Source organism: Lepus europaeus, chromosome 7 (assembly GCF_033115175.1).
Source record: "Lepus europaeus isolate LE1 chromosome 7, mLepTim1.pri, whole genome shotgun sequence".
Taxonomy (NCBI): Eukaryota; Metazoa; Chordata; class Mammalia; order Lagomorpha; family Leporidae; genus Lepus; species Lepus europaeus.
The window spans coordinates 67,708,044-67,736,038 of record NC_084833.1 but is presented as its reverse complement, the minus strand read 5'-3'; the positions used below and the strand labels follow the sequence as shown (position 1 = coordinate 67,736,038).

At 42.5% G+C, this 27,995-nt stretch overlaps 1 protein-coding gene across 6 annotated transcripts in view; it reads left to right on the top strand.

Moving 5' to 3' along the window:
- NARS2 (asparaginyl-tRNA synthetase 2, mitochondrial) overlaps nt 1-26,685 on the top strand; it is a 149,435-nt gene extending 122,750 nt beyond the window's left edge. For 2 of the 6 annotated variants that reach the window (XM_062196780.1, XM_062196776.1), the window contains 4 exons: nt 4,653-4,790; nt 18,819-18,916; nt 21,153-21,179; nt 26,132-26,680. In XM_062196780.1, coding sequence (XP_062052764.1) covers nt 4,653-4,790; nt 18,819-18,916; nt 21,153-21,179; nt 26,132-26,276 — 408 coding nt within the window. In that variant the 3' untranslated portion in view covers nt 26,277-26,680. Of the gene's footprint in view, nt 1-4,652; nt 4,791-18,818; nt 18,917-21,152; nt 21,180-26,131 lie in introns of all 6 variants that reach the window. The other 4 variants (XM_062196781.1, XM_062196778.1, XM_062196777.1 and 1 more) reach the window with 4 other exon arrangements.
- Nucleotides 26,686-27,995: the final 1,310 nt, after the last annotated feature.

The following is a 27,995-nucleotide window of genomic DNA, read 5'->3' as shown; positions in this document are numbered from 1 at the left end:
GTGAGGTTTTTCCTCACCTTAGTTAGAATGGCTTTCATACAGAAATCAACAAAAAACAAATGCTGGCAAGAATATGGAGAAAAAGGTACCCTAATTCACTATTGGTGAGATTGTAGACTGGTAAGGCCACTATAGAAGACAGCATGGAGTTGCCTCAGAAATTTGAATATAGACCTACCATATGACCCAGCCATCCCACTCCTGGGAATTCATCCAGGGGAAATTAAATAAGAAAATAGAAGAGTTATCTATACCCCCATGTTTATTGCAGCTCAATTCACAGTAGCTAAGACATGAACCAACCTAAATACCCATCAACTGAAGAAGAAATTATGGGATATGTACTCTATGGAATACTGCACAGCAGTACAAAAAAATGAAATCCCGTCATTTGCAACAAAATGGATGAATCTGGAAAACATCATACTTAGTAAAATAAGCCAACCACATATGTTCTCCCTGATCTGTAAGAACAAATAGAACACCTAAAACAAAAGCTGTAGAAGTGAAATTGACACTTCAAGAAGGAATGACTTGAGCTGCCCTTGTCTTGACTGTCGAGGAACAGTTTCATTTTTTTCTTCACGCGATTTGTTAAACTCTTTATTTAACATAGAGTTAATCGTATGCATATAAAATCAATTGAGGATGGATCTCAGTAAAAAAAATAAGAGTGGGAATAAGAGGAGGAGGAGGAAGTTTGTAACTGTAAAGCTGTATAGATTTGCATACATTCCTATGGACTTCTAAAAGTACAGTTTAAAAACTTGTCATGGGGCCAGCGCCATGGCACTGAGTAGATTAATCCTCCGCCTGTGGCGCCAGCATCACATGTGGGCACTGGTTCTAGTCCTGGCTGCTCCTCTTCCAATCCAGCTCTCTGCTGTGGCCTGGGAAAGCAGTGGAAGATGGCCCAAGTGCTTGGGCCCCTGCACCCACATGGGAGACCAGGAAGAGGCTCCTGGCTCCTGGCTTCAGATAGGTGCAATTCTGGCCATTGTGGCCATTTGGGGAGTAAGCCAATGGAAGGAAAACCTTTCTCACTCTCCTTCTCACTGTCTGTAACTCTACCTCTCAAATAAATAAATAAAATCTTAAAAAAAAAAAAAAAAACTTGTCATGAGACCCCAAATCCCATTAAGCTGGGTGCTAAAAATGCCATCTTAATTGTTAAAGTGATCATATTAAGTGTTAAGGTGAACATATAGATAGGATCCTATAAATAGGATCAAGTGTCTGGTAATAATAATAGGTAGAATTATAAAAGGAAAGGAAGTTCCAAAATAGGAGGCAGTCCACACAGCAAACTCATGTAATGACAATCGCTTTAAGTAGCACTCTGACCTCAGAATCAGCCCTTAAGGCTTCCAGGTCTGTCTGAAAAGCCTGTGAGATCATTTCAGGCATGGAAAGCCAAGGCACTGTGGCAGAAACTGTTCTCCATGAAGGATCTCTGTGAGTGAAACCCCAGCAGAAAGAAGTGGCCATCGAAGAAGGAGGTCCTTTTCTCTAAAGGGAGGAGAGAACTTCCACTTTGCTTATGGCCTTGTCTAAATGCTGACAGAGTTTGTGGATTCAAAAGGCTTCCATAGCCTAGGAGCTCATGTCAAGAGCCTTAGGTGATCATTGACATCATACATAAGAGTGTTAATTGTTAAATTAACAACAGGAGTCACTGTGCACTAACTTCACATGCAGGACTTCTATCCTCAATGAGTTGTATTATGAGAGTTAACTGTAAAAGTAGTTCTCAGACAGTTTTTGTGTGTGTGTGCATGTGTGTGCAAATAGTTGAAATGCTTACTTAGTATTGATTTGGTCTTCTGTGTACAAAGTTAATTGAAAATGAATCTTGAGAATGGGACTGGGAAGGGGAGAGGGAGGAGGAGGGGTGGGAGTGTAGGTGGGAGGGTGGGTATGGTAGGAAGAATCACTATACTCCTAAAATATACTTATGAAATTTCTATTTCATAAGTATATTCTGTGAAATATTACTGTGGAAGGCTGGGCATTTGAGCAAGTAGTTAAGCTGCTGTTTAGGATGCCCCCATCCCATTTCACAGTGCCCAGATTTGAGTTCCTCTCCTGATTCCAACTTCCTGCTAATGCACATCCTGGGATACAGTGGTGAAGACTCAAGTATTGGGGTCCCTACCACCCACATGGGAATCTTGGATTAAGTTCCCAGCTCCCAGCTTTGGCCATTGTGGATATTCAGGGAATGAACCAGCAGATGGCAGCTCTCTGTGTCTCCCTCCATTTCTGTCTCTCTGCTTCTCAAATTAAATTTTAAAAAGAATATTACTGTGGTAATCAACTGATTGAGTATTTCCCAGAATATATTCTGAATGATATTAAAAGGTTACAAGGAGGTTATATTCTCAAATAAGCTTAGGTAACATATTAAACAGATTTCTTTTCACTCGAACGATATAGAGCCTTTTAATTTGGGGAAAATAAATTTTTAAAGATTTATTTATTAATTTGAAAAACTTACACAGAGAGAGGAGAGACAGAAAGAGGTCTTCCGGCCGGCGCCGTGGCTTAACAGGCTAATCCTCCGCCTTGCGGCGCCGGCACACCGGGTTCTAGTCCCGGTTGGGGCGCCAGATTCTATCCCGGTTGCCCCTCTTCCAGGCCAGCTCTCTGCTATGGCCCGGGAAGGCAGTGGAGGATGGCCCAAGTCCTTGGGCTCTGCACCCACATGGGAGACCAGGAGAAGCACCTGGCTCCTGGCTTCGGATCAGTGCGATGTGCTGGTCGTAGCGGCCATTGGAGGGTGAACCAACGGCAAAAAGGAAGACCTTTCTCTCTGTCTCTCTCTCTCACTATCCACTCTGCCTGTCAAAAAAAAAAAAAAAAAAAAAGAAAGAGGTCTTCCATCTGCGGGTTCACTCCTCAATTGTTGGCTGCAATGGCCTGAGCAGCACAGATCAGGAGCCAGGAGCTTCTTCGGGGTCTCCCACATGGGTGCAGGGGCCCAAGGACTCAGGCCATCTTCTGCTGCTTTCCCAGGCCATAGCAGAGAGCTGGATCAGAAGTGGAGCAGCTGGGACTAGAACCGGCACCCATATGGGATGCTGGCACTGCAGCCAGCAGCTTTACCCGCTAAGCTACAGCGCCAGCCCCTAGGGACAAAAAAAAAATTTTAAGAATTCCTTTTCTTAAAATTTTACAACATTTAGTAGACAAAATAAATGTTACTATGTTCAAAGTATAAAAGTGACGATTTTATATATGTATATATTGTGCGGTGATTGTCACAATTAAATTAATTACCCCAGGCCAGTGCTGTGGTGTACGTAGTAGATTAAGCTCTGTCTGTGACACCTTCATCCCATATGGGCGCTGGTTCTATTTCCAGCTACTCCACTTCCAATCCAGCTTTTTGCTATGGCCTGGGAAAGCAGTGGAAGATGGCCCAAGTGCTTGGTCCCCTGCACCCAGCTGGGAGACCAGGAAGAAGCTCCTGGCTTCTGGCTTTGGATGGCTTCACTCCGGCCATTGCAGCCATTTGGGGAGTGAACCAGTGGATGGAAAATCTCTCTCTGTGTCTGTAACTCTGCCTCTTCAAGTAGATAAATAAATCTTTTGAAAAAATAAATTAATTACCATGTCTATCAGCACCAATGGTGTATATTAGCTTCCCAGAACTTGTTCATCTTATAACTGAAAGTGTGTGCCCTTTGATCCGCATCTCTCCTCCTCCCCACCCACTAGCACCTGGCAACCATGTTCTGCTCTCCTTCTGCAGGAAGCTTTTTGTTTTATCAGGAAGGCTGGGTCCAGGTAGGCCGTATGATTTGTGAGTGGGTGTGTAGTTGGTGATAGAACAAGTCTCCTCATTCCTATTCCAGTCCTTTTCTCCTATAATTAAGATATGACCAGACAAGTGTGATTTGGAAGATAATGTTAAGAGTGTCAACATTTCTCTTCAGACTTTTCCTAACACCAATTCTGTCCCCAAGTATTAACAGTCACCTGTGTTTTTTGTATTTATAATGAGCTCTTTATGTAGTTTTTCATTTACTGTTTGTCTCCTACCCTGAAAGTGTCATGAAATCAGGTATTATAGCTTTTTCTTACCACCATATCCAGTACTTAGCCTGGTTCCTAGAATTTAATAGGCACATTAGTGTTTGCTAAATAAATAAACAGTGTTATTAAATATTTATCAAAGATCATCTGAGATGTGAATTGACTCTTATTTGAAAAGATTCACTGAGAGAAGCCAGCTAGCCAAAGATAAGCTCAGTGCTAGGATAATATTATCTTCCGTCATTTAATTTCCTGAGACTTAGGAGCAGTAACTGTGGAAGACGCTCTAGGCGATATTAATAACCACAGTGATTCTGGAAAGGGTGCCTTGTTTTCCTGCAGGTGCTGATCGTCTGCTGAACACTGCTCTCTGAGCTGGGGACAGAAAGCATGGTGTTTACTGGTTTCAGCTTTCATCTTCCCAGGCCTGTGGCTGTTCATGTTAACAAATCTCTCCAGTTTAGTCAGCTGTGTAACCTCAGCAGCCAGCTCCACACATTGTTGAGCCTCAGGGAGAACAACCCCTTGGAACTGATTCAGATTGTTTTTGGGTGCTTAATTGAATATTTCTGCTCTGTCTTCTCTTTTTGGTCATTTCTTTTTCCTCATTACAGTGGGGTGCAGATCTGCAAACTGAACATGAGAAGTACCTGGTGGAGCACTGTGGCAACATACCTGTCTTCGTCATCAATTACCCGTTGGCACTCAAGCCTTTCTACATGAGGGATAATGAAGATGGCCCTCAGCACACAGTAAGAGCCATCACCACAGAGTCCGGGTTTTCCCCTTGGCCTAATTTGATTTGGCCTTTGGCATATATTCTTACTTTATGTCCATCACCCTTTCTGTCTCTGAAAATGACAAAGCTGTTTAAAGGCATGTGTTGAAAAGCATTCCCAAGATAGATTCCAGGGCTCTATAAACATGCTTCCTCATTTGCATCCCCAGGTGTCCTCCTTAGATGAGCAGATGCAAGTGTAGGTTTTTGTGATGGTTGTTTAGTTAACTGAGAGGAAGTGACCTAGAACACAGTAAAGCAGTACCAGGTTCCTATCCAGTTAAGTACTCCTCTGAGGGAAAGTACACTGGGCAGCGCATGATGACAGTGGTATAATCAGGCAGAGGAAGAGCTCTGTTGTTGTTGTTGTTGTTATTGTTTTTGTTTTTTATAATGATGGCAGCATGGCATACAGGGAAGTCTGGTGACTTTAAACTCAAGTGCTCTTGGATTGTAGTCCCATGTCTCTCTGTTATAAACTATGTAATCTTACATAAACTATATAATTTCATTGAGTCTTAGTTTCCTGATATGTAAAAATGAATTATGTTTTGGAGTTTTGAGGATTAAATTGGGTAATGTGGGGTCAGTGTTGTGGCATAGCAGGTAAAGCCACCACCTGTGACACCAGCGTCCCATGTGGATGTCGATTCAAGTCCCAACTGCTCTACTCCCAGTCCATCTCCATGCTAGTGTTCTGGAAAAGCAGCAGAGAATGGCCCAAGTTCTTCGGCCCTTGATGCAGGAGACCGGGTGAAGCTCCTGGCTTCTGCCTGGCCCAGCCCTGACCATTGCAGCCATTTGATTTGGGGAGTGAACCAGCAGATGGAAGATCTCTATGTCTTGTCTCTCCTTGTCTCTCTCTCTGTCTCTCTCTGTCTCTCTCTCTCACTCACTTTCAAACAAATAAATCTTTTTTTAAAAAAAATTAGGTAATGTATGAAAAATACCTAGCATAGTGTTCAGGGTGGTAGGTAAAATAGGTGTAAAGTTGTTACTCGTTACATTCTAAATTTTTATGAAATCTTTATCATAATAAAGCACAACAGTATCATAATATTTGTATGATACAGCCGGCGCCGTGGCTCACTAGGCTAATCTTCCGCCTTGCGGCGCCGGCACACCGGGTTCTAGTCCCTGTCGGGGCACCGATCCTGTCCCAGTTGCCCCTCTTCCAGGCCAGCTCTCTGCTGTGGCCAGGGAGTGCAGTGGAGGATGGCCCAAGTGTTTGGGCTCTGCACCCCATGGGAGACCAGGATAAGCACCTGGCTCCTGCCATCGGATCAGCGCGGTGCACCGGCTGCAGGGCACTGGCCATAGCGGCCATTGGAGGGTGAACCAACGGCAAAAGGAAGACCTTTCTCTCTGTCTCTCTGTCTCTCTCTCACTGTCCACTCTGCCTGTCAAAAATTAAAAAAAAAAAAATATTTGTGTGATACTATATCATAACATACTATAAGATTCTTTAAAAGTCAAGTTTCTTGTAATCTGGTTTTTTTTTTTTTTTTTTTTTTTGACAGGTAGAGTTATAGACAGTGAGACAGAGAGACAGAAAGGTCTTCCTTCCGTTGGTTCACCCCCCAAATGGCCGCTACGTCTGGCGCTGCGCCGATCCGAAGCCAGGAGCCAGGTGCTTCCTCCTGGTCTCCCATGCGGGTGCAGGGGCCCAAACACTTGGGCCATCCTCCATTGCCCTCCCGGGCCACAGCAGAGAGCTGGACTGGAAGAGGAGCAACCGGGACTAGAACCTGGCACCCATATGGGATGCCGGTGCCACAGGCAGAGGATTAACCAAGTGAGCCACGGCGCTGGCCCCTAATCTGTTCTCACAAATACTTCTACCTTTAGAAATAATAGTAGGCTGGCATTTGGCGCAGTCTGTCACTGTAGTCTCACACCTGAAAGCATTATAATGGGACTTTATGTGCCTCCATGATTCACACAGGACTGCAGTAGTTTTTTGTGTATGCTATAGATCTCTAAGGACTTGTTGCCAATTGGTTTCTTCTCATTTCAGTCTTCTGATTGCCTTAACTAAATAGCTTGATAGTTAAAGCAACTAAGATAAAAGTGAATATAGATGCTCCCTCAGTGTTCTGGAAGAGTAAGAGTATTGAGAAAGCTGCAGTATTAGTGAAGTATAGCAAAGGAAAGAAATTCATGGAGTTGGGAAATAGGGGAAACTGAATTTGCAAGATTAAAAGAAAATCTGCTTAATTAAGAAGGTATGTAGAGGTTGGTCAGGGATGAAGATGCCTGTATCCCATTAGGGCTACTTGGGTTCCAGTTCTGGCTCATTCTCTAGTTTTGCCTTCCTGCTAATGTGCACCCTGTTAGAGACCAGCTGATTGCTCAAGTCATAGGATTCCTGTCACTCATTGGCAAGACCCAAATTGAGTACCAGACTCCTGGCTTCAGCCTGGCCCATCCCTGGCTATTTTAGATATTTGAGGTGTGAACCAATAGATGAAAGATCTGAAGCCCTATCTCCTCACCTTTCAAATAAATAAAAATAAATCTTAAAAAAGAATGTTAAAGGTTGTAGGGGAGGCCGGCGCCACAGCTCAATAGACTAATCCTCCGCTTGCAGCGCTGGCACACCGGGTGCTAGTCCCGGTCGGGGCGCCGGATTCTGTCCCAGTTGCCCCTCTTCCAGGCCAGCTCTCTGCTGTGGCCCGGGAGTGCAGTGGAGGATGGCCCAAGGGCTTGGGCCCTGCACCCCATGGGAGACCAGGAGATGGGAGAGCAGGAGGAGCACCTGGTTCCTGGCTTCAGATCATCATGCTGTGTTGGCCGCAGGGCACTGGCCACAGCGGCCATTGGAGGGTGAACCAACGGCAAAAGGAAGACATTTCTCTCTGTCTCTCTCTCTCTCACTGTCCACTCTGCCTGTCAAAAGAAAAAAAAAGGTTGTAGGGGAAGACATGGAAGAAAAGATTAACATAGTAAACTAAATTTTTAAGGTTGTGAATTGTCATCTTTCTCTGAGTAGTAAGTGTAAAATAATGACCTTTTTTTAACTTTTATTTAGTAAATATAGATTTCCAAAGTATAGCTTTTGGATTACAGTGGCTTTTTCCCCCCATAACTTCCCTCCCACCCGCAACCCTCCCCTTTCCCACTCCCTCTCCCCTTCCATTCACATCAAAATTCATTTTCAATTATCTTTATGTACAGAAGATCAATTTAGTATATATTAAGTAAAGATTTCAACAGTTTGCACCCACACAGAAACACAAAGTATAAAATACTCTTTGAGTACTAGTTATAGCATTAATTCACATTGTACAACACATTAAGGACAGAGATCCTACATGGGGACTAAGTGCACAGTGACTCCTGTTGTTGATTTAACAATTGACACTCTTGTTTATGGTGTCAGTAATCACCCTAGGCTCTTGTCATGGGTTGCCAAGGCTATGGAAGCCTTTTGAGTTCCACGAGTCTGATCTTATTTAGACAAGGTCAGAGTTAAAGTGGAAGTTCTCTCCTCCCTTCAGAGAAAGGTACCTCCTTCTTAATGGTCCGTTCTTTCCGCTGAGATCTCACTCACAGAGATTTTTCATTTAGGAATAATGTCCTTTTTTTAAGATTTTTATTTGTTTGTTGGAAAGAGTTACATAGAGAAGAAAAGGCAGAGAAAGAGAGAGATCTTCTATCCTCTGGTTCACCCCCCAATTGGCTGCAACAGCCAGAGCTGCGCCAATCCAAAAACCAGAAGCCAGGAATTTCTTCCAGTTCTCCCATGCAGATGCAGGGGCCCAAGGACTTGGGTCCTCTTTTTACTGCTTTCCCAGGCTGAATCAGAAGTGGAGCAGCCAAGACCCAAACCGGCGTCCATATGGGATGCAGGCACTACTGGCGGCGGCTTTACCTGCTACGCCACAGTGCCAGCCCCAAATAATGACTATTGAGTACATATCTGGTGCTGCTAGACCTGTTTCTCCCTTGTGTTACAGAGGAGGCTACTGCATCCCAGTCGCTTGTGCAGGACCACACAGCTAAGATGTAGAGGCAGCAATATGGCACATTTAATGGCTTTGCTAGAACCTTGATCTGGAATAAGGTGTTTATGTAGGGTGGAAAAAAAAAAAAGATGAGCTTATAGCCAGGAGACTTTAATTTTGATCTGGTATCCACCAGTAATCTTTCTGGGCCTCATTGTTCTCAGGAGATCATAGTTAATCTCATTTGCTAACAGGGAAATACAAATTAAAAACGTAGAAAGATACCACTACTTTACCAACTAGAATGGCTAAAATGAAAAAGTGATGCCAGTTGTCAGTGGCAGTATTAGGAAATGAAACACATGAACTGGTACAGTCCCTTTGGAAACTTTTTGGCAGTATCTACTAAAGCTGAATACATGCATATTCTATGATTCAGCCATTTCTCTGGAAACTGTGTATGTGAGAGTGCTTCAAAAACATCATGGAAGTTGGACATAAAAGATAAGTTGACTTCGGTGCAAAAATTTTTAGAAATCCATTCATAAGAAGAATCCTCCAAATTTCATAGAACATACCTATTGTGAAAAAACTGAATTTTCTTGCCATGTAGTAATATAGGTTAGGAAAGAGTTTCCTTTTGGTAGGGATGGTAACCGAAGGAGAACATGAGAACTTTTCTGGTTTTGGTACCGTTTCGGTTCTTGATCTGGGTGGTGATTCCTAGTGTGTTCAGTTTGTGAAAACATGTAGAACTCTATAGTTGTTATTTGCACATTTGTTATACTTTAATAAAGATCATCCCAGTGATCAGATGAACTATTATTTGTTGAATTGCTTTGAAGGTTAAAACATTGTGAAAATATTAGAGAAAGATGGGAGGTGGGTTACTGGGGTGATAAAGATGACCAGTTTGGTGGGAACAAACTGGAGTGGTTGGAATGCCACAGATTTCTTGGCATTTATCCAATAAGCCAATATAGAGGAATCACTTATCTTTGTAGAAGATGTCAGAATGAAAAGATTGACCTGATAATTACCATATAGGGTAGATTGGGGAAAGAGAGAATTCAAGATGAGTAAGATAGTTAAGGAGCTCTTGCTTATGATAGGGAAATGGGGAGATGAAATATTAGCTAAGGTCACACCAATGAAAATGGAGAAACAGAAGTGAAACGCAAACATTCCTGAAGAATATTTCGTGATCTATGAAATAAATTAGAAGTGGAAGATAAGAGAGAGAGGTATCTCAGGTGATTTCTAAAGGTGAGATTTTAATTACAGGGACAGTGTTGTTTACAGAAATATCTTCCTCTCTCTAGTGGTGGAACTTAGATGTGAACCTTTATGTAGATTCCCAGTTGATATTTTCTTCTGGCTTATGTGGAATTTAGAGCTCCCTAAGGAAGGAAGAAATGTGGTAAATCTGTCTTGGCCCTAAGGGAAGGGGAGTATGTTTTGGAGAACAAGGTGAGAATTCCATTCCTTTGAAGCCATTAATATCTTTGTAAACTCTGAAACTTTTTCCTCTTTCAGGCAGCAGAAGTTATCAAGATAACTTATCAAGATGCAGGCCATCTGCTGTGTCTGGAAGGCTCTCTTTCCTACTTGTACCTACTTGTTTTCAGCAGCCAAGTACAATCTATATCAGCAGTTAGAGCAAAAGTTCATAGAGGCTGAGACCACAAATATGTTTCCTATGGTTTGTGGAACATTTGATTTCTCTGATAACAATATGTGATGTTTCTCCATCATGAGTAGCAGCCTGTGAGAAACCAAGTACGGAGTTATCCAATTTGTGTTTTTCATCAATATTCTGAGATAGGTGGGAGGAGAAATGGCAGAGGGAGGGACATTAAAGTTTTTTATATTTTCCTTTCTTTGAACTTAGTGTAGAAAATGTTATGTAGTAAAGGCCTTGTTCCTATCCAGCATATTTGTTTTTTTAATTCAAGTTCTGAGTTTTATTTTCAGTACATTGATTGGAATCAAAGGGTCAGAGTCAGAAGGGAGTAGCATAAATAGAAACCAGGGTTTGTTCAGCTTGAATACCAACAGAAACTATTTCTAGTCAGCATGCTGCTGCAGCTGTGTGACCTAAGCAGAATCAAAACTCATACCCAGTCCATGGAAGATGTGCCAGGAAACACTGTGGGCCTAAAAGATAGGTTTTGTGTAATGGTAGGGGAGTTAGGGAAAGGTATATGGAAGCTGTCTGTAGCCTTCCTTGTTTTCTGTGCAGGAAAGTGAAAGGACAGCAGAGCTAAAGTCCTTCCACTTACTTCAAGTCTCCCAAAAACGCATTGAAACACAACTAGAGATTTTTTAGTTTAAAAAGTCTCCATGTTTGATCTACTCTAAATAAAGAAGACATTTCACAGTGCAGCTGATATATTTCCTGATGATAGATTTAGCTCTGGTCCCTGTTTACTAGGTAGTTCATCATTCCCAGTAAACACCAGGCCTACAGGTACTTACTGCAGATTTGCTGGTCCTGCCTCGCTTTCTCTTTGAACCCTGCCTTCTTCCATAAAGTACACAAGATTGTTGATCCAGACGAGCTTTTAATATTTCAAGCACATGCTGATTTTTGGCTGTGATTTAAACAGGTTCCAAGAAAAACACTGACAGATTAAATTACTTGGGTGGTTCCTGTGCCATTACTTACCATGTTGTGTAGAAATAGCCTTGGATGAAACTTACAAACAAGAGTAAAGAAGTATGCTTTTAGTCATCTAATTAAAACATACAAATACTTCCTAGAGGGAAATTTAGAAGCTTGCATTTTTATTCCCCAGGGGCAAAAATGATGGACTGTGGCTCAAGACGTGCTGTAACAGTCCAGCTATTTGGAGATCCTGGCATGCAACAGCTGAATGGGCAGAAAATGGGTGTCAACAATAGACCAGGTTCAGGGTCACCTTTGTTGGTAGCTTTCTGACTTTCCAAGCATACTGAAATTGGCTAGAAAGGCTATCAGTGTCAATCAATATCTATACTTTTGATAGTGACCATGGTCAGTAAGGTTATTCCTAATACTTTGTATTTTTCTTGTGGTTCTCATGTTTTATGGTTAGTTATAATAAAATCTAATCTCTGCTACACTTTTTTTTTTATTCATGGACCTTCCACACGTTACCTTATCTGGACCTCCTGTCACAGACCTCCTGTCTGTGCTGCCCAGCCAGGCCCAGACTCATATAAACCATAGACCTACCAGTCCAGAAAGGCAAATTGTAGTCACAGGCAAATGTTCTACCCATTAGCTTGTTTTCAACGGATGTGCTCTCTAACTGATTGCTAATCATTTAGCAAACACATAACCAAGTTTTTCTCATTGCTTCTCTAAAAAGTTTGAATGAAGCCCTCCACATTTTACACACTTAGCATGTGCCTTTTGTGTCCATTGCAATCCTGGAGAAACAGGTACTTTTTGTAATTATTATTCCTGTAATGACCTGAGGGAGACACAAAGTAGGAAAATCTTACCTGTAATTGCAACCTTAACTCAGAGTGATAAAACTTTGATAGGATTGTTCCAGTGGTCTTTAGGAGATGCAGTGTATATGTGTGTGTGTGAGAGAGAGGGAAGGAGAAAGTGCAGCTTTGTGTAACATGTCTCTTTATTCGTAATTTGTACTCAAGAATCCTCTGCTATAACTTCTTAGAAAGTATGTTGAAGCTCCAGTTTGATTGGTTGGTAAAAAAGCTTCCAAGTGTAGGGAAAGTAAAGCTAAAGGATCAAAGAAGAATCTATGGGAGAGAGAAGGCAAGGCCTTGGGTATTTATTTTTCTTTTCATTTCTTTTAAGATTGGTTTATTTGAAAAGCAGAGTTAAAACAAGAAAGGGAGAGGAATAGAGGGGTAGAGATCTTTCACCTGTTGATTTCACTCTCCAAATGTCGGCAACAGTCAGGGCTGGGCCAGGCTGAAGCCAGGAGCTTCTTCTGGGTCTCTCAAGTGGATGCAGGGCCCAAGGACTTGAGCCATCTTCTACTGCTTTCCCAGGTGCATTATCAGGGTTAACTGGATTGGAAGTGGAGCAGCCAAGACTCAAACCAGCATCCATATGGAATGCTAGTAGTGCAGGCAGTGGCTTAACCTGCTGTGCCACAGCACCAGCCCCTGGGGTATTTCTCTTGACAGAGATAAATGTGTGCCTGCCAAATAAAAATAATACTGTTTGATCACAGAACATTTATAAGGCATCATAAAGGTACAGATATATTAAAAGGGGGAGGAACTTTGCTCTCTGTGTCCTGGAGACATAGAAGAATTCACCCACTTGAAAATATGAGATTTTCAGACCACATAAACAAAAAAAGAACATAAGATGGGGCCCAGGACTGTGGCATAGCAGGTAAAGCTTCCACCTGCAATACCAGCACCCATATGGACGCTGGTGTGAGTCCTGGCTGCTTCACTTCAGATCCAGCTCCCTGCTAATGTGCCTGGGAAAGCAGTGGAAGATGGCTCAAGTACTTCAGGGGAACCCATGTGGGAGACCTAAAAGAAGCTCCTGGCTCCTGGATTTGGCCTGGCCCAGCCCCAGCCATTGCAGGCATTTTGGGGACTAAAGCAACAGATGGAAGATTCTCTCTCTCTGTCTATCTGTCTCTTCCTCGCCCTGTGTAACTCTGACTTTCAAATAAATCTTAAAAAAGAACATAGATGTATATATTCCTCTGACATACTACAAAATTAGTACCAAGTAAAGATGCAGTAGTGATGTGGGACTTTATTCAGATGTCTTCTAAAAATTTATTGAACTGAAAGTAGAATATATATATATATATTTTTTTTTTTTGACAGGCAGAGTGGACAGTGAGAGAGAGAGAGACAGAGAGAAAGGTCTTCCTTTGCCGTTGGTTCACCCTCCAATGGCCGCTGCGGTTGGCGCGCTGTGGCCGGCGCAGCGCGCTGATCCGATGGCAGGAGCCAGGTGCTTCTCCTGGTCTCCCATGGGGTGCAGGACCCAAGCACTTGGGCCATCCTCCACTGCACTCCCTGGCCACAGCAGAGAGCTGGCCTGGAAGAGGGGCAACCGGGACAGGATCGGTGCCCCGACCGGGACTAGAACCCGGTGTGCCGGCGCCGCAAGGTGGAGGATTAGCCTAGTGAGCCGTGGCGCCAGCTGAAAGTAGAATATTTTGATAAATTCTTTCATACTGATAAGAATCTCCCAGAGTATGATGAAGAATATAGGAGAAGTACTATTCTGGCCTTAATTCTAATTAATCATGAGGAACTGATTGAGAGAGTGGGAGTAAAGAATCTAAGTAGATGAAAGAAAAGCAGTGTGGAAGTCTGTTTTGTTGTACAGAAAGTTTCTGCCTCTCCCTGGAAATTATCCTTCTTGGCCCTATTGGCATGAGCTTGATCATGTGACTTGCCTTGGCCACAGAATTGTGGGACATGCAGGCATTGTTCCTGGACAGATGTTTTCAGTACTCTCCCTTGGTCTTTTTTCTTTTTGCCAGAGACCAGCAATAAATACCTCAGGAAAAGGCTGTACTGTCAACTTTAGACCAGGTCGGATACATAGTGTAAGTTTAAGGTAAAAAGAAAAGCCAATTCATTGTTGCAAACTAGTAGTACTCAGGGATAATTATGCCCCACTCCATTCCCCAAGGGGATATTTGGCAATGTCTAAAGACATTCTTGGTTGTCGTAGCTAAGGGAATGCAACTGGCATCTAGTTACTAGAGGCCAGTTCCACTGCTAAATATCCCACAATGCATAGTATAGGCCTCACAACAAAGAAGTATTTGCAAAAAAATGTTCTTAATGCTGAAATTGGCAATACTGTTGTAAGCTTTCCAGGTTGGTTGTGCTCAGAACATAAGCTAGCTGATTGTAAATTATATAGTAATTGTCACCTTATTTTTATAGTAGCCAATGCAGAAATGATTTGGCATAACCAGTTAGATATCTAGAAATCAGATTTGGAAGAAAGGGGTTTTTTTGTTTGTTTGTTTGTTTTTTGTTTTTTACTTTGAAGGGCAGAGAGAGAAATACATCTCCAATCAACTGGTTCACGACCATGATGCCCACAACAGTCAGGGACAGGTCAGGCCAAAGCCAGGCACTGGGAATTCAGTCCAGGTCTCCCGTGCATGTGGCAAGGACCCAGTCACCTCTCAGTGTCTGTCTTAGCAGGATGCTGGAGTCAGGAGCAGAACTGAGATCAAACTAATACACTCTGACGTGGGACTTGGTATTTTAACTACTAGGCCAAATGCCCACTGATCATTATATATATATATATATATACATATATATATATTTTTTTTTTTTGACAGGCAGAGTGGACAGTGAGAGAGAGAGAGAGACAGAGAAAGGTCTTCCTTTGCCGTTGGTTCACCCTCCAATGGCCGCCGCGGTAGCGCGCTGCGGCCGGCGCACCGCGCTGATCCGATGGCAGGAGCCAGGTGCTTATCCTGGTCTCCCATGGGGTGCAGAGCCCAAACACTTGGGCCATCCTCCACTGCACTCCCTGGCCACAGCAGAGAGCTGGCCTGGAAGAGGGGCAACCGGGACAGGATCGGTGCCCCGACCGGGACTAGAACCCGGTGTGCCGGCGCCGCAAGGCGGAGGATTAGCCTGTTGAGCCACGGCGCCGGCCAGTCATTATATTTTGATTACATTATCCCACCAGCTTTCTGAAGTGTGCTCATAGTTGCAGCAAGACCAACCAATAAATGGCTCTGTTTTATTTGTTGTTTGTGGATTACATAGAGAAAGCAGAACAACTGGACAAGGATTGTATCATCTCATCACTGACTAAGTAGCCTCATCGGAATTATAGGCTTCCTGTTCTTCCTTGATAGCTGGTCCTCCAGCATGCTTTTGAGGCAGTAGACTTTTCTAGCCCTGGCTCCTAAGCTCTGTATATCCTTACATTATCAAAAACAGTTATCTCAGGGGCCAGTGCTGTGGTATAGTAGGCCAAACCTTTGCCTGTGGCGCCAGCATCCCTTATGGGCACTGGTTCATGTCCCGGCTGCTCCTCTTCTGATCCAGCTCTCTGCTTATGGCCTGAGAAAGCAGTAGCAGATGACAAATACTTGGGCCCCTGTATCCACATGGGAGACCTGGAAGAAGCTCCTGGCTCCTGGCCCCTGGCTGAGACCAGGCTGTTAGAACCATTTAAGGATTGAAGCAGTGGATGGAAGATATTCTCTCCTCCTCCTCCTCCTCCTCTTTCTCTGTAACTCTTTCAAATAAATAAATAAATCTTTAAACACAAGTAATGAGGATGAGGTATTGTTAATCTTATTTTTTATAAAGTCTGTCTTAATCAACAATTCTGAAATCAGGCAGGCATTGTGGCTTCGCCAATTAAGTTGCTGCTTACCATGCCCACATCCTGTTTCAGAGTGCCTGAGTTTGCGACATGCCTCTGCTTCTGATCCAGCTTCCCACCAGTGTATACCCTTGGGAGGCTGTGGTGCTAACTCAAGCACCTAGGTCCCTGCCACCCATTTAGGAAACTCAGATGGAGTTCTTTGCCCCTGGCAAAGTAGAGCAAAGTTTAAGTAAGGAGTTTACAATATAATGTGACATATTCAATAATTGAAATGTGTTTTATGGATTCCTTTCATTTACTGCACTAAATATTTGTAGAAAATAAGAAAATAGAGGGGACCAGCACTGTGGAATAGTGGATAAAGCCCTGCAGTGCCGGCATGCCATATGGGTGCTGGTTCAAGTCCCAGCTGCTCCACTTCTTATCCAGCTCTCTGCTATGGCCTGAGAAAGCAGTAAAAGATGGTCCAAGTCCTTGGGCCCCTGCACCCACATGGGAGACCCAGAAGAAGCTCTTAGCTCCTGGCTTCAGATCAGCACAACTCCAGTTATTGCAGCCATTTGGGGAGTGAACCAGCAGGTGGAAGACCTCTCTCTCTCTCTGCCTCAGCCTCTCTGTAACTCTGACTTTGAAATAAAAATAGATAAATCTGAAAAAAAAGAAAACAAATATAAATAAGAAAAAACAGAATTTTTGAAAATCTATAATCCCATCACAGTAGCAACACAGTATCACATTTTATACATCAATCTTTCTTATATCCATGCCTAAAATACATCTAATATTGAATTTTTGTTATTAGAAATAGTGCTATAATAAACATCCTGTGCGTTAATCTTTGTTTGCATCTCTGATTATTTTTTTAGGATTAGTTCTTAGGACTGCTGTTGCTGACTCAGAGAATATTATACTTTTTTAGTGTTTGAGAATCTTGACTTATCTGTTCTCTTATCTACATGGTTTATGTTTTTGTGTCTTAGCATTGTGATGAATCCAAAATGGTATCTTGTTTTAATTTGTACTTCTTTGATTAATCATTAATATTTATTTCATATGTCCTAAGAAAATACTACAAATTAAGCTCATGGCCAATTAATTTTTTTAAAAGATTTATTTATTTATTTGCAAGTCAGAGTTACACAGAGAGAGGAGAGGCAGAGAGAGAGAGAGGTCCTCCATCCGATAGTTCACTCTTCAGATGGCCACAACGGCCAGAGCTGTGCCGATCCACAGCCAGGAGCCAGGAGCTACTTCCAGGTCTCCCATGCGGGTGCAGGGACCCAAGGACTTGGGCCATCCTCTTTAAATAAAAGATTTATTTATGTATTTGAAAGGCAGAGTTAGAGGGAGAGACAGAGAGAAAGGTCTTCCATCCACTGGTTCACTCCCCAAATGGCCACAATGGTTGGAGCTGGGCCTATCTGAAGCCAGAAGCCTGGAGCTTCTTCTGGGTCTCCCCTGTGGGTGCAAGGGCTGAACGACTTGGACCATATTCTACTGTTTTTCCAGGCACATTAGCAAGGAGCTGGATCAGAAATGGACCAGCTGGGACTTGAACAGGTACCCAAACAGAATGCCAACACTGCAAGCGGCGGCTTCACTTGCTTCACTACAGTGCTGACCCCGAATGTTAGTTTTTTTTTTTTTATGTAATTTTATCTTTAGTAAACTCCTTCTTCAATATGTGAGAACAGAAACTGCAAGGGAATGGCCAGAGTTTAATTGTTTCTGCACAGTGACGTGATTTTTAATTTTAAAATTTTTAACTTTTTATAATTTTAAAAAATATTTATTTATTTATTTGAAAATCAGAGAGGGAGGTCGAGACAGAGAGTGATCTTCCATCCACTGGTTCAATCTGAGTGGCCACAATGGCCAGGACTGAGCCAGGTGTAGCCAGAAGCCAGGAGCTTCATCTGGATCTGCCACCTGGGTGGCAGGGGCCCAAGCACTTAGACCATCTTCCACTGCTTTCCCAGGCCATTGGCAGGAAGCTGAATCAGAAGTAAAGCAGCCAGGACATGAACCTGGCACTCACGAGATGCTGGTGTCATAGATTTACCTTAGCTCTGCAAGCCACAGTACTGACCCCTATTTTTATAATTTTAATAATTAACATTTATACCATATTTGATAAGAAAACACATTTTTGTTAGGTACACAAAGGATTTGAGAGTGGCGATGAAGCTTTCCACCTGCAATTCAGGTAGTCTAATTGTAAAGATTATATGAAATGTTGGACATTGAAACAGGGAATATAGACAGATAAAGTAAATGAGAGATGCAAAGTCTTGGTTAAGTAGTCATTCAAACAATGTAAAAAAATATTCCATGAGGCTGGCACTGTGGCTCAAGAGGTTAATCTTCCACCTGAGGCGCCAGCATCCCATATGAGCACCAGTTCTAGTCCTGGCTGCTCCTTTCTGATCTAACTATCTGCTGTGGCCTGGGAAAGCAGTGGAAGATGGCCCAGATGTTTGGGCCCCTGCCCTCGCATGGGAGACCCAGAGGAGACTCCTGGCTCCTGGCCTCAGACTGGTGCAGCTCCAGCCATTGTGACCAGTTGGGGAGTGAACCAGTGGATGGAAGACCTTTCTGTCTCTCCCTCTCACTGTTTGTAACTCTGTCTCTCAAATAAATAAATAAAATCCTTTAAAAAAAAAAAAAAATCCCACTTGCTCAGAAGCTGACTGTTGGAGCCACCTGAAAATGTAATGCTATTTATAATTTTTTTTTTCTTTTTTAGGTTGCTGCTGTTGATCTTCTGGTTCCTAGAGTTGGGGAACTCTTTGGAGGAAGCCTCAGAGAGGAACGGTACCATTTCTTAGAGCAGCAGTTGGCCAGGTATGCGTGAAATGTAAAAGAAACACACTTCAGAAATTAGGGGTGAAGCACTGAAAGGTAGTCTTGATGGAGCCAGCACTGTGGCATAGGTTAAGCCTTTGGTTGCAGTGTCGGCATCCCATGTGGGCCCTGTTTCAAGTCCTGGTTGCTACACCTCTGATCTAGCTCCTTATTAATGTGTCTGGGAAAGCAGTGGAGATGACTCAAGTACTTGGGGCCCTACACCCACATAAGAGACCTAGAGAAGGCTCCTGGCTCCTAGCTTTGGCCTGGCCCAGCCCTGGCCATTTGGGGAGTGAACCAGAGGATGGAAGCTCTCTGTCTGTCTATTGCCTTCTCTCTGTTATCTCTGTATCTCTGCCTTTAAAATAAATAAATCTAAAAAAGGAAGGGAGGGTGGAGGGAGGGAGGAAGGGCCCGAAGGGCCTTCTCTCTGTTATCTCTGTATAAGGGAGGGAGGGAGGGAGGAAGTCCTGCCAAAGTAACAGGGGAGCACATGCACCTTCTATCTTACAGACCTGGATCTCAGATCCCATGTGACCCTGAGCAAGTTGTTATTAATCTCTGAGCTTCGTTTCTGGAGCCTGGGACTATTAGAGGAAACAAGCCCTCAATTATAGTTGCCCACTGCTTATACATACCTTTCCCTATGGAAAGTAGCTTTATAAAAGGTTAATGATTAAAAAAAAAAAAAAAAGATTTTCCCCTCAAAGCTTGTCTACATTTTTCGCTTACCTGTGTTCTTTTTTATTTTTTATTTGCTGTCAATTTTGCTTGGCAGACTGCTATGGGGATGTAAAGACAGATCAAACCAGGGAAGGAATAAAAGCGGAAAAAGAGATTTCCCTTCCTCAGGTTCTCTACTGTGGAAGGGTCTTGATTTCGTTATTTGCGTAACTTTAACTTAAGACCTGGGAAGTGAATCCATAAAATATTGGAGATGAGAAGTAGGGAATCGAGTTTCTAATTGAACTTCCATTCCTGTACATGCATGATCTGCCAGCTGACCACAACGACTTCCTCAACTAACCAAGGTTGTTAAATTTGTGTTTTCTGTGATTTCCACTTTTACTTTGCCAGACTTAAAAAAAAAAAAATCCTATATCTGTATGTATAATCCTTCTCTCCAGATACTACTGGGTTTCATCATATCCTGGAAAACCCATAACTGTTTGAACATATCCTGTTAAGTTAGGCATTTGAGGCCTTCTTTTCCTAGTTGAGAAATGCAAAACAAGTTGATGCTTTTCCAAGATCCCAACCTGTAAATCTCCTGCGTAACTTGGTTCTGTAATCCCAGTCATGTGAAGGGCTCTGTAAGGCCAGCAAGAAAGGGCGTAAATCGGTTCTGGACGGCCGTCTCCACACAGCCACTACAGTGCTGGAAAGACGTGGGAAAGCTGTGGGATTAAAGATCAGACTCTGCACGGAAAGAATCAGGAGTCTCTGAGTTTTTTCAAAAGCACAATAAAAATCACACATGGCAAAGAACCTCAACTGCTGAAAGATTAATTGGTCTGTTTTCTTTGCTTGCTTCCTTCCTTCAGGAAACCTCTCTTCTAACATTAAATGTTTAGCTAGTATCTGACAATGTCCAAATTTCTCTCTCCTAGTGAAGTGGGCATACACATATGTGTTTTCTTGTCTCGGGGGTCTGTCTGTGGCTGCTGTTCTTGTTATCTGTGTCTTGACTTTCATAGTCCTCATCACTTCACATACACTGTAGTCCCAGCCACATTCTTAAAGAGCTAAGGTTAATTTTAATTAGAGCTATGATCTTTAACATTGTATTAATATTTCTCAAATTAGACAAAAACCAGTTTGCAACAACATTATGAGGGCAGCCTCAGAAACTGTATTCTTGTTTCAGTGTTGTAAAATGAAACTTGCGTCTGTGTGTCCCTTGTATGTGTGTACCTCCTCACTTCTAGTAATACTAGTTCTTATGTCTCGGAACTGGAAGCTCAGCTCAGATGAATCCCTTCTTTGGGGTTCGAGATCGTATTTTCCTTCTATACCATTTACTGTGCTACCCATTCATTTGACAACTCCTTGGGCTGTTGGTTAACTGAAGTTTCAGTACCTCAATCATATTGCGTGTGATTTGAGAACATACACTGTATTGTATACTTTCTTATTAAGAGCTTTTGACACACAACCCAGAGTCAGTGTTTGGTACTTAACATATATTTACCTTATTACCATACCCTGAAAAAAATTTGTTTTTCTTTTACAGATCAGGCCTTACAGAAGCCTACCAGTGGTAAGAATGTGGCCCTTAATGGTTCTTATTCTAGCTGTTGGCCTCAGTGTTTGGGGAAGAGTTTTAACTTGTATTCTCAAGCCCCTGTGTGAAGAGTGTTAAGGGACTCAGGAGCTTACTTTCTCTCTTTGGGACCTGGAAAAACAGTCATAATAATGATTACCATTTGCATACATACTGTGGCTCAGATAATTGTCAGAATGTTTATGTATGTGAGGTCCTGTAATCGTCACAACAGCCTGCCAGCTAGGTGCTGTTATTATCTCCTTTTCATTTCCCCTCCTAGCCTGAGGCCCAAAGATGTTAACCTAAGCAGTGAAAAGTATGGTTGTGGGCTGAATCACAAACCTTTGCTGTTAACCATTGTGCTTCACTTTTCTTTCATGTGAAATCAGGGACTTGAATGAAAATTTCCACGAACTTACAAATCTGAGGTGCTCAGGGAAGACCACCTGTCTGGGCTCATGCTTTCACTTCCCCAAAGTTGTTCTGGTTTTCTTTGTACAGACATTTCTTGAAGCGTTTTCCAATATATACAAGTGATTTATTTGTATTTCTGTGGTAGCATCCCTTCACAATTGTGCAATAATAATTTCAACGAGATTATTAATCCTTTTACCATCCTCAGGAGGAGAACAAAGCAGGTTTCACCCTTAGCTTTGGGTAGCGTAGGAGAGAGGTTTCAGAGATGCTAAAGCTAACTTCAGTAATAGTCTTTGAATGCCTCATATTTGCCTAATCGCTCTTGTGTCTTGGTTTCTTTGACTATAATAATAATAACCACAATAGTAGGGGCTGGCACTGTGGCATAGAGGCTAAGCCTCCACCTGCGGCACCTGCACCCCACTTGGGCACCAGTTCATGTCCCTGCTGCTTCTCTTCTGATCCAGCTCTCTGCTGTGGCCTCAGAAAGCAGCAGAAGATGGCCAAAGTGCTTAGGCCCCTGCACCCGTGGGGAAGACCCAGAGGAAGCTCCTGGCTCCTGGCTTCAGATCTGCCCAGTTCCAGTGGTTGTAGCCATTTGGGGAGTGAACCAATGGACAGAAGATCTTTGTCTCTGTCTCTCCCTCTCTCTGGAACTCTACCTCTCAAAATAAATAAAATCTTGTTTGAAGAAATAACAATAATACCTACTTCACAGGGTTTTTGTGAGAATGAAATGTAACAATATAGGTTAGGTGTCTCCAAGAGAAGAGGCTCAGTAAATGCCAGTTTTCTACCCCCATTTCTTCCTCTGCCATGAGCCCTGCCTGACAGAGCTTATGCTTTTTTTTTTTTTTTCCAATATGTATTTGAAAGAGAGAGAGATCTTCCATCCTCTGGTTCATTCCTCATTTGTCCACAATGGCCAGGACTGGGCCAGGCCAAAAGTAGGAGCCTGGAACTCCATCTGGATCTCCCACATGGTGGCAGTGGTCCAAGCACTTGGACCATCTTTTGCTGCCTTCCCAGGCACACAGCACAAAGTGGATGGGAAACACAACAGCCGAGACTCAAACTGGTGCTCTAGCATAGGATGTGGTCATCGCAAGTAGCAGCTTATTCCATTGCTCCACAATGCCAGCCCAAGCTTATGCTTTTTCACCCCAGAATATTTCTGTGTATAGCATTTGTAGTATATAAAAGCCAGCCTTAGTGAAGGGCTGAGTACAAATTTTAGTTGTTGGTTAAGTAAATGTTGGACTTTTCTGTTCTTTATTAATCATTTCAATGCTATACTTTTCCCAACTAAAGTTTTTGGTACACTTTAAGATCTTCACATATAAAATACTTACTATTTGAATTTACTTCCTTTTTTCTGGTTATCATAGTATATGTCTTAAAACGTTGTGAAAAACAGAGTTAAAAGTTTTTTTCAACATGCACAGTTTATTCATAATATACATTTTCCATGAACTTTTTGAAGACCCCAGATAGATTAAGGACTTTAGAAACAGTCACATGTTTAGTCTCTGCTAATATTCTACCCAACTGTGAGTTGCTGCCCAGGTGTCCATCAGAAGTTACTCACTTCCTTTTTCAAAATGCCATATGCAAATTTCATCGGTAACTTATTCCATGAATTTTATAACATCTCCTCTATAGTCCGGGTACCCTACAGTCAGTTAAACAATGGTCAGATACATAGACAAGGTTTTTCCATCTGTCAAGCAAAGGCAGGAAGAATGCTACAAGCTGGATGCCTCTGCAAAATTCAAATTGCTGGACCTCAGAGGTTGACATTCAGAGGCTGAGGAAGTACTGTAGCTGTTTCCTGCTGCCTAGCCTGGAGGAGGAACTCGAAGATTCTGTAGGCTGCATCCACCTGGGACGCCAGGGTGCACTAGATTCAGTGGATGAGGTGTCCCGCCGGGGCCAGGTCAGTGCCCACGGAAGCAGGCCCTGCTGACTGTGGGGCTTGTAGAGGCAGTGGGTGAGGAAGCAGGAACTCGGACTGAGTTGTTACTGGCTATAGTGATGGGGATTGAGTCGGGGGCAAAGGTCCCAGCCCAGACTGTTGATGGCCCCTGGGAGGAGACCCAAGGATGGGTTGATTATGAAGGAGGCCTCCCTCAGAGTGGCTGGGCAAGAGGCCAAGCCGGAGTCATCACTGAGGACTGAGGAGAGGATGGAAGTAGACCCCAGCATGAAGGTCTGAAGATCCAGGAGTGAGAAGTCTAGGCCAACCTCTGGGCATGGGGCCCAAGAGAAGAATAGCCCAAGGCCCCAGATCCCTGGCCTGGCTAGGCCCAGCCTCTAGAGTTAAGATTAGAAGCTTTAGAGATGGATGTTAAAAAAAAAAAAAAAAAGCCAAATTCAAATTGCTGACATTTTTGCCAGGGTTTGGACACCAACATATGAGAAATTTAGAACCAACTAAGCCTACTGCTGGACTGTAGCCAGCCAGCTCAGATCCTGCAGGCTCTGGGTGAGGCTGTTTGGCATGACTCTCATCTTATTTTGTCAATAAATTCAAGTGTACCTGTCTTCATGCCTTATAAACTTACAGTTAATCTAGCTACCAAACATCTCAGTTACTCGAGTGTGTTCCTTGCATGATTTCTTAACAATTCTTGCAAGTGTGAAGTTTTATACTAGATAACCCTGTCATACTGATCTCTCAGCTAGTGGCAACTCACCTAGTTGCAGTTCATTTTTATTTTAGAAAGATGGATACTTAATTCCAACTCCCTGAAACAGTAATATATCTAGCCATTATTAATAGTAGGGAAATAGGTGAGAGTCTTTATGCTTGGGGATCCAAATGGCTACCAGCTATGGTGTTTTAAGTTTTATTGTGGAACTGATACTATATTCATGTAAGTCAAGAATTTCCCCACTAAGTGACATAATGAAAATATTTGTGGGGTCTTCCTGTGTTTTATCCCTACCTAAAATAATTTTACCCCATACCAGTGTGGCGGCATCTGAGTTTCAGTCATCCTGTTTCTTTTTCTAGATGTGTGCTCCTAGGTGGGAATAGAGTGTGTGCTTCAGAGACTTTCTAGGCTGCCAGAAAGATGGCTCTGGGCACATTCACTAGGGCAGTAGAGTACTGGAAATTTGTCCTCATTGCTGCGCTCAAGAATATGTTGTTGAGCCTTCAAACAGCAAGCCTTTATGTGGTAAGCACCTACTCTCTAGAAGGTGAAAGGTTGAATCAGACAAACTTCCTGCCCCTGATAGAGCTTACAGTCCAATCGAGAGGCTATCTTTTTGGTTTTGTTATTTTAAAAAAGAAGAAGAAAAAAGATTTATTTATTTGAAAGTCAGAGTTCAGTGTTACAGCAAGAGGTTTCCATCTGCTGGTTCACTTCCCAGATGGCCCCCTCTGCCAGGGCTGGGCCATACCAAAGCCAAGAGCTGGGAGCTTTATCTGGGTCTCCCCATGTGGGTGGCAAGAGCCCAGAGCCATTTTCGGCTGCTTTCCCCAGACCATAGCAGGGATCTGGACCCAAAGTGGAGCAGCCAGGACACACACGGTGCCCATATGGGATGCTGGCGTAAGCAGCAGCAGCTTTACCACCTGCTCCACAACACTGGCCCCAAGGATTTCTTTTTGTAATGTATCTTGTAAAACTCTTCACTGTGCTCTGTGTACTGACTAATATTTTTAAAGATTATTTATTTATTTATTTGAAAGAGTTACAGAGAGGCAGAGAGAGAGGTTTTTCCATTTGCTGGTTTACTCCCCAAATGGCTACAACAGCCAGGAGCCAGGAGCTTCCTCTAGGTCCCTCCATTGGTGCAGGGGCTTGAAGACTTGGGCCATCCTCTACTACTTTCCCAGGCCGTAGCAGAGAGCTGTATTGGAAGTGGAACATCCGGGACATGAACCGGATCCCATATGGGATGCCAGCATAGCAGGTGGTGGCTTTATCCACTACACTACAGCACTGGCCCCACCTAATATGGTTTTGATAAGGAAAAAGAGAGGAATCTTATCATTAGTACACCAAAAAATTTTTAAAAAAGAATGTATTCCATATTTATTTTATTTATTTGAAAGGCAGGGTTATGTAGAGAGAGATCTTCCATCTGCTAGTTCACTCCCCACATGACTGGGGCTTGAACCAGTGCTCAAAAAGGATGCAGGTGTTGCAGGCAGCTGCTTGACCTGCTGTGCCACAGTGCAGATCTCAGAATGTATTTTCAAGAAAACCAGTCAAGCTATTAGAAAATTTTCTTATAACCTCATGAGGCAAGTTTTCTGTATGAAAATTAACTTCAAAAGAAAAAGGATAAGTGACCGAAGCGCACAGCTGGGTGACAAGATCTGCTGTTTGAGTAAACTTAGGTAGCTAAATCACTTTAACTTCTTTGTTTCATTCGTCTGTGGAGGGGAAACACTGGTGTGCCACAGTGATGTGGACAATAACGGGTGATTGCAAAATACCAGACTGTGAAATATCATATTCTAATCATAACGTCATACAGTGTTTACAGGTGATGATTTCTGTTTTAAAACACAGGTATCTGGACCTTCGTCGATTTGGATCTGTGCCACATGGAGGTTTTGGGATGGGATTTGAACGCTACCTGCAGTGCATCTTGGGAGTTGACAATATCAAAGACGTTATCCCCTTTCCAAGATTTACTCACTCATGCCTTTTGTAGCTGGGAGATTAGTTAAGGAAAAGCACCGCACGGCCAACTCACCACACATGAAGACAGGAGAATGTGTGTTGTGGGGTTTTTGGGATGTAGATTTCAACATATCTCTGTAAGAAATAACATGAAAAATATATGTAATCATGATTTTCTTAGCAAGTCAAGCACATTTCATGGAAAGATAAACTCCCTCAAGAAGAGATATTTATAGCAAGTGAACCCTCAAATCTGTTACCTTCGTTAAGAGGAAATTGAGAAGCTGAACTAGATCATCTCAAATATTCTTTCAAATTCTAAGACAGAATGGGAGTCTTTTACCTTGTGACCACTTTTTTTTTACATTAGATCACTTGCCTATGTAACTTTTGAGATCCAACTAGTAAATAAAATTAAATGTTGTATTTTTTTCTCCCTTGCTGTTTAATCTATGATAAATGCACATATTATTCTCAGTGTTTTGCTAAACACCACAGAAGAAAATATTCTTTTTTAGTGCCTTAATGTAAGGAATTTACTGCTCTGCATTGAAATCTTTCATTGGATTAGGTGGAAAAAAATCACATTTAATAATTATTAACCTTTAATTATAAAAGCTAATGAGATACTGAATTAATTATTTAAACTCTTTAATCACCATTTTGTTATAATTGTGTTTATAACTTAGCCAATAATCAGTAAAAGATTTTTTAGCATTTATTTGAAAGAAACAGATAAACAGACCTTGCATCAGCTGGTTTACTCTCCAAATACCCACAACAGTTGGGGCTGGACCAGGCCAAAACCAAAAGCTGGGAACCCAATTTGGATCTCTCTTGAGTGTTAGGGACCCAACTAATGGATCACTTGCTGCCACTCGGGTGTGTATTATCAGGGGTGGAACCAGGACTCTAACCCAGGCACTCTGATATGGGATGTGGGTGTATCAAAAGGGTGCTTTGAACTTCTGTGCCAAACACTCACCCCAATAAAATGTTTTTAATTGACACAGAAGATTTTACTTCAAAATCCCGTTTGGTCCTATCTCAGACAGATTTGGAAGAAAGTTATTTTCAAAAGCAAATGAGGATGGCAATAATGATACTCCTTAAGAATGGAGTCAAAAAGTGACATGGTCATTAGGATGAGAAAAGCATGGATTTGGGAGTTGGAGACCTGAAAGTTGTACTGCTTTGGACAATCCACGTACTCTGTATGAACTTTAGTATCATTTTCCTTGCAGAATTGATATAATAATTACATGAAAGTATGTGTATGAAAACTGAAATGCTATGCAAACTTTTTTTTTTAGAAAAGCTTATTTTTACTCTTTTAAGTCTTGAGCAAGTTACATATGCGAGTATACGGAGCTGTAGCAAAATGCATACTCAATAGAATTCATATGCATCCAGAATTGTAAAAGGGCATGCGTGTCCGAATAATCAGTTTTCTAAATCTAATTAGATGGCTCTCTTGGCTTTTTTCCTAGTGAATTTGTTCACGTACTTTATTTTCACCTAATTAAAAAATCAGGCAGCTGGGAAGAAATGAACTTGAGAACCTTACAGTTGGAAGACAGCTGAGAGATTGTCAAGGTGGACCGTCTGCCTGAATCAGTGATTCCGTACACCTGAGTACTTGGTGTTCTTGGCAAAGAGCTCACTAGCCTACAAAATTGCTCATTCCATTTCTGAATCTTTCTAATTGGTAGCTTTTACTAAGCTAAAATCTACTTCCCTGGAACTTTAA